The sequence below is a fragment of the Vitis vinifera genome, chromosome 16 (genome assembly GCF_030704535.1).
Source record: "Vitis vinifera cultivar Pinot Noir 40024 chromosome 16, ASM3070453v1".
Lineage (NCBI taxonomy): Eukaryota > Viridiplantae > Streptophyta > Magnoliopsida > Vitales > Vitaceae > Vitis > Vitis vinifera.
In genome coordinates this window covers 21,292,862-21,300,109 of record NC_081820.1, presented here as the reverse complement: position 1 = coordinate 21,300,109, position 7,248 = coordinate 21,292,862, and the positions used below count along the sequence as shown (strand labels likewise).

Genomic DNA, 7,248 nt, shown 5'->3' with positions numbered 1-7,248 from the left:
TAAAAATCGAATGTATATAATAAAAAGAAATCAAGATATTAAACTAAAAGCAATAAATAATAAGATAGAAATATCACACTCACACAAGTAAATGTTAGAAAGCCATTTTATGCAATAATAGAACGGAAAATGGAATCAAGTAAAAGAAAACTCACTCAAGCCTAAAACTCAAAAATGAACCAAAAACCAAACCTAAGTGAACTAAGCCTAGTGAAGAGTCTAAGTGAAAACCATCCCAAAGCGGTGTCTAAGTGACCTAAGTCTCTAAGACAATGTCTAGGGGAACTAAGTGGAAACGCAACTAAATGAAGCCTAACCTAAGATTGAAAGGCAACCAAGGTCATAGTGCAGGTCTAGATAAATCCATCAACAAAGGATCCTTGAAGGTGGCTAAAAAAAGGTAGCTATTTAAGTATCAATGGGTCACCAAGGGATGATCACAAGGCAAGAGAAAAATATTAGGGAAAACAATTAGTATCACATGTGCTAAGGGGACAAAATGGAAGGTCTACACTTACATAATCAGTCTAAACTCAAGAACTTGTAATTACTGTTCACAAAAAATTACATATGTAAGCGACAACTTAAATCCATTACAAAAGTAAACTTAAGTGGGTTGGTAAAACTCAAATTTTTTGTAGTGAACAATTATATGAATTTGAAGATGAATGAAGGAATTGATCTTCATATAAATAAATTCAATAAGTGTACAGCCTATATATTGAGCGTAAAGGTCAACATTGATGAGGAAGTTGAAACTACTATTTTATGGAAAGAAAACGTTTATTATGGATGAGATGTCAACTACTGATCTGGAAACAAAAATTATTAAGTAGCCAAATAGTTCATCTCATATCCAATAAGCTCTTATGATGAAGTCTAAATTATAATCTGGTAGGGGTAAATCATAGAGGAGATATTAAGATAGAAGAACTAATCATTTCCAATCACACTATTGGATATATGTGGAGTGTTACTCTTTCACAAAAGGAACGTATCATAAGATACCGTGAAGAAATGACAAAACACCTGGAAGAAAAGAAAATTCTTGAATCTTAAGAAACTTCAAAATCTATTAATTGATGTTGTTGATGAAGATTTTGATAAGGTAATGTTTTTTCTACTATAGTTGATGAAAATTTTTATGACTCTTTGATGTTTATTTCATATGGACCTCCATATAAGGAGTGGTCTGATATCTATAAGGCATGCAATGCTAATATAGTTTTAATGATAAATGGTTCAAGCACTAAAACCTTTAGGATTGGTATTGCGAATGTGAAGACTTTTTATGTTGTCAAGACACTGACTAATCTTAAGCAAGTTCTAAAGTTGAGAAGGATTCTGATTTCTTTGAAAACTCTAAGCATTGGGTTTTGGGTAAAGAGAGCTTGACAAAGTTTGATTCTGTATTTCTAAATTTTATTAATAAATTCGATCTCCCTCTATAATAGACTTAGGCGATTAAGTTGAACGAAGTAAATCTTTTCTTTTCTCTAATTTATTTTACTTTTTCCTGTGTGTATTTAGGTGTTGTGATTTTGCAATTTTGAATTTTATTATATATTTGATTTCCCTTTATAGTAGACCTAGATGATTAGGTCGAACCATGTAAATCGCTTATCTTTTCTAATTTATTTTGTTTTTCCTATTGTATTTGGGTATTGTGATTTTCCCAAAACTTTCCCTATCTCTCTTCACTTTCCATTCACTTTTCTAACTCTCTCTTGAAATCCTATGAAAAAAACCACATATTTATGAAGTCCCAAAGGCTAACCTAAATGATAAGCTCTTGAATCCTTGCCAAACTTAAAAGGTTATTTTACTTAAACATAAACTCTACAAATATTGACTTTCCTGAAATTAAAAAATAAATCATTTGAGTCAAAATTTCCAACAATATCACCTTGACTCAAGTTACCGCAATCCACATGTAAGGTTATCTTTCTTTGATATCCGCCTTTACACCCCTTATAAGTAGAACCATTAGTTTGAGATGTATCTATTGCCAGTTCATCCACTATCTCATTGTATGATTTTTGCAAGTTTCAAATCCATTAGGTCTGAGGACTTCATCATAACCTAAAACCAATTGTGCTATTCCTTCTTGAATTTCATTAATGGGGTTACATCCTAAGCTTTGTGATTCCTACATAAAAGGATGGATTTAAGCAACATTTGAAAGGAAACCATTTTGATATTGAATTAGTGTAAAAATATATTCATAAAAACCAAGGAAATGGGCTTCCTTGTTGTATACCTTTTGTTTGACCCAAATGAAGTTGGTAGAATAAATTAAATTAGAGAAGGGAAATGATTTACATAGTTTGGCCTAATTGCCTACTTCCACTACACAAGGAGATTAAATTTATTAATAAACTTCATAAATACAAACTCAAACACTGTCAACCTCTATCTGCCCAAAATCTAAGACACTCTTTGCCTAATTCTCATAGCTCTTTGTTAACTTTTTCACTCTCTCTTGAAATTATATATAAAACAACATATTTACAAAGCCCTATGGTTTAAATCTAAATTAATAGTTTCCTAATCCTAGTCAAACTTAAAATGGTAATTTACTAAAATACAAACTCTATAAATATTTGACTATCCTAAAAATAAAGAACAAATTATTTGAACCAACTTCCATAAACCTTCACCTTGACTCAAATTCTCTCAATCTTGCATAATTAATGATAATAAACATGTATCAAGTTCAAATTCTCATACAACTAGACTCAACAAAATTATATATATATAACTTCATTCCTTTTGCAATTAGTATCATCCTTATGGCATTGAGTACCCTTAGTTGAAAATGGAGTCTTAATCATCTTGTTGCACTCTTCTACTTTGATAACTTCTTTATCACTAGCAAAATACTCTTCATGGTGTGGCTTCACCTAAAATTATCTTCTCAATCAAGGTGTATAAATATTTGAACTTTTTCTCTTTCATAGCTATCAAAGTACCTTGATTAATTTTTATTACATAGTTATTTGCTGAAAAATCATAACCCAAAGAGCCCCAAGCCCCCCCAAAAATTATACTCCTTAAATTAGGAACATGCATGCTTAACATTACACAATATCCTCACAACACAATCAAACATCTTCACTATCATGGTGTTAATCCTGATCAATTTAGAACTTGATTCATTATCCATTCATATAGTACTAGCATCACATTCATTATAGATATCAAACCTCTCCTTATTTGGGCACATATGAAAAGAACACCAAAACCAAAAATCCAAGAGGCAACAAAAATTTCATCAAGAATATTAGTAGAGTCTCATGGGATTCAAGATTTTTCCTTGTTTCTACATGCTTTGTCAATTCTTCATAGTGCCTTTTAATATGTCCTTTCCTTGGGTAGTAATAAATTTCCATATCAGTTCAAAAGTGTGATTTAAGAATGATAATTTCTCCTATCATAATATCTCTATCATGACTTGCTGTTACCACGATGTGATTTATAATTCATCACAAGAGCTTGTTTTGTATGAGATGAACTACTTGGCTACTTAATTTTTTGTCTCTAAAAGAGCAATTGATGGCTTATCCACTATTAACATCATCTTTTCAACTAAGAGCACAGTTACCACTGGCTCATATTATTTTGGTAGGGATGCCAATAAAAAAAATATGTTAATCTTCCTCATCAATCTTAACCGCTATAATTAATAATCGGACGATGCGCTTATTAAATTTATTTATATAATCCCTGCCGTCTATTCTTCATCCATCTTCAATTCAAATAGTTGTTTCTTACATATAAATGTTTTCTAGCTTCTCCAATGTTCCATTGAAATCTTATTTTATTTAATTATGTTTTATTCTTTTTAATTTTGAACTTCATTTGAATTCTAAAAATTAATTTTTTTTCTTTGTATCCTATAAATTAGTTTTTCATACTCTATTATATCTAGATTACTTAATTTTCTAAAAATTGTAATTATAAGAGTTTGTAGGTATTCGATCAAAAAATTGTCAAAAGTGTCCAATCTTAAATTTTAGAGAATTTAGATTTAAAACTCCTTGTGACCCTAAATAATTTTAGGTTTTGGGATGCTTTGAACCTCCTTTTGACCATAGAGAATTTTAGGTTTGATTTGAACTTCCTTTATCACTAAAGAAATTTAATATATGAAGTTGGATCAATAAGATTTAGACCTTTATGCATGGTTGGTTTTTGATGTATTAGGTTGAAACAGGGAGTACCTTTGATACATTTTGGATTGCTTTTCCACTCTTTGTTTTCTCTATAATAGATAGAGGATTGAATTTTAGATACTTCGTAAATTATTCCTCCTTGCTTGCGTTTTTATTCTTGATTTTCTTATATTTGTCGTTTTGTTGAAAATATATGTCATTTTGTTGAAAAAATTGGAAGGTCAAACCAAAAAGTTTATTGAGTTCATTGATTATATTTATTTAATATATATATATATATATATATATATATATATATATATATATATATATTAAATAATAATTTTTTAAACAAATTCCAATACACTAAAACAACTTTCATTCAAAATTTAGAAGGTTAGTTAGAAAGTGTTATTTTTTATCAATCATATTTTTCTCTCAAGTGATATTCGATATCAACTTTGTTCAAAGAAGTTCTGATGTAAATAACTTTGACAAAAAGGTATATATTAATTTATGACTTGAATATATAATCTGCCACATTACAGATTTCCTAAATTTCTGTATTAATACCGATAATTAGCTTGGCCCAACATGATGTGGAAGATCAAGTCAAGAATTCCACCTCAATGGTCAAATATTATTGTACTTGGGAATATGAAAATGACCCTACCAGCTTGGAGTCAAAATGGGTGAGCTTCTGCCTTCAAAAATTAAGGAATTTTTTTTTAAAAAAAACAAACTAAATAATATCAAATATAAAAACTTTTAAAAATAATTTTCATAACAAATATCCTCATTAATTAACGAATATTTATGTTCGTTAATAGTAACTAATTTTTGCCTTCATTGTTGTTAAACAATAATTTTATTTATTCAACATCTATATTTATGACTTGAAATATTACAGGTTTCCTAACGTTCTGCATTAATATTGATCATCGGCTTGGTCCAGCCGGCAGCAGCTGGCCCAGCACGTGAAAATTTTGGGTCTTTTGTCAAATAGTACTCGGGGGATATGAAAGTGATGCTACCAACTTGGAGTCAAAAAGGGTAAGCTTCCAACCGCCTTACGTGGGTTAAGAAGACCAAAAGAGCTTTAGAGGAAGAAGAAAGACAGAAAAATAAAATAAAGAATGAAAACCGAAGCCTACCAAGTTGGAAATCAAACCCCATGGCACCGGATTATTCAAATGCAAGCCTACCTACATGGAAGTGGATGAGAGTTGGTGAGACAGCATTTGTGGTGATTATAAATACCAACCTCAACACACAACTTTGGCCAGACAGCTCCAAGCACTTGTGCTCCTAAAATTTCATTTCTCTTTCCTTCTTCAACTTTGAAGCTTCCATTTCAGTAGTCATCACACACTATCAATGGCGTCTGTGGAGGAAATTAGAAATGCTCAGCGTGCCAAGGGTCCGGCCACCGTTCTAGCCATTGGCACAGCTACCCCGGACAACTGTCTGTACCAGTCTGATTTCGCTGATTACTATTTCCGGGTCACTAAAAGCGAGCACATGACCGAGCTCAAGAAGAAGTTCAACCGCATTTGTAAGTATAATTTTAACATCCTTCATATACATATGATTCCCCTACGACCACTGAAACATCATTTTCAAGCTTTCTGTGTACTCATTTTAAATTAATACAGTGCATCTGTGAGTGATGGTATGAGCAGGTGCTCTTTGAATCACATAGTATAACGCATGGGATCACGTTATTAATTGATGTAATAAAAAATAAGCTTTTATATTGTATTAAGATGAATCTTTTTACACTCAGTTGAACAATGTTTGATCATCTTGAACAATCAATCTACCCATTGAATTGATTTTGTTTCACTAGTGTGCCTTGAGCTTACATATTACTGTTATTTAATTTATATACAGGTGACAAATCCATGATCAAGAAGCGTTACATTCATTTGACCGAAGAAATGCTTGAAGAGCACCCAAACATTGGTGCTTATATGGCTCCATCTCTTAACATACGCCAAGAGATTATCACTGCTGAGGTACCCAAGCTTGGTAAGGAAGCAGCATTGAAGGCTCTTAAAGAGTGGGGTCAACCTAAATCGAAGATCACCCACCTTGTATTTTGTACAACCTCAGGTGTAGAAATGCCTGGTGCAGATTATAAACTCGCTAATCTTTTAGGGCTCGAACCATCTGTCAGAAGAGTGATGTTGTACCATCAAGGGTGCTATGCAGGTGGAACTGTCCTTCGAACCGCTAAGGATCTTGCAGAGAATAATGCAGGAGCACGAGTTCTTGTGGTGTGCTCAGAGATCACTGTTGTTACATTTCGTGGTCCTTCCGAAGATGCTTTGGACTCTTTAGTTGGCCAAGCCCTTTTCGGTGATGGGTCTGCAGCTGTAATCATTGGATCCGATCCAGATAGCTCGATTGAACGACCACTCTTTCAACTTGTTTCAGCAGCCCAAACATTTATTCCTAATTCAGCAGGTGCTATTGCAGGCAACTTACGTGAAGTGGGTCTCACCTTTCATTTGTGGCCTAATGTGCCTACCTTGATCTCTGAAAACATAGAGAATTGTTTGACTAAGGCTTTTGACCCAATTGGTATTAGTGATTGGAATTCCTTATTTTGGATTGCTCATCCAGGTGGCCCAGCTATTCTTGACGCAGTTGAAGCAAAACTCGGTTTAGATAAACAGAAACTCAAAGCAACAAGGCATATTCTAAGTGAATATGGGAACATGTCAAGTGCATGTGTCCTATTTATTTTGGATGAGATGAGAAAGAAATCGCTCAAGGAAGGCAAAATGACGACAGGTGAAGGATTGGATTGGGGTGTCTTGTTTGGCTTTGGGCCGGGCCTAACCATTGAGACCGTTGTGATCCATAGCGTTGGTACGGATTCAAACTAGGTGAAATGATGGGAAAAGTTATTCATGAGTCATGTTTTATTAATCAAATAAAAAGGTAGTAAATATATTGAATTGTTATTTTACTATTGTTGGAGGACCTCCTCAAAGACCTCAAGTCAAAATCATTGTTTATTCTTGTGTATGTTATCAAAAGGAAGGAAGAATATATCTGAGTTTTTTTTTTTAAGCATACAAGAAAA

The 7,248-nt window shown here is 32.6% G+C and overlaps 1 protein-coding gene across 1 annotated transcript; it reads left to right on the top strand.

Moving 5' to 3' along the window:
- The first annotated feature begins 5,435 nt into the window (after positions 1-5,435).
- LOC132255346 (stilbene synthase 4-like) lies at positions 5,436-7,248 on the top strand. The gene is made up of 2 exons (XM_059743474.1): positions 5,436-5,709; positions 6,048-7,248. Exons 1-2 carry the CDS (start codon positions 5,532-5,534, stop codon positions 7,046-7,048), a joined length of 1,179 nt encoding a protein of 392 aa, XP_059599457.1. The 5' UTR covers positions 5,436-5,531; the 3' UTR covers positions 7,049-7,248.

What these genes read in the sequence shown, in the direction of transcription:
- LOC132255346 (XM_059743474.1), top strand. Translation starts at nt 5,532, where the DNA reads ATGGCGTCTGTGGAGGAAATTAGAAATGCTCAGCGTGCCAAGGGTCCG. An exon ending in GAAGAAGTTCAACCGCATTT is followed by an intron (nt 5,710 to 6,047) that starts GTAAGTATAATT and finishes ATTTATATACAG; the next exon opens with GTGACAAATCCATGATCAAG.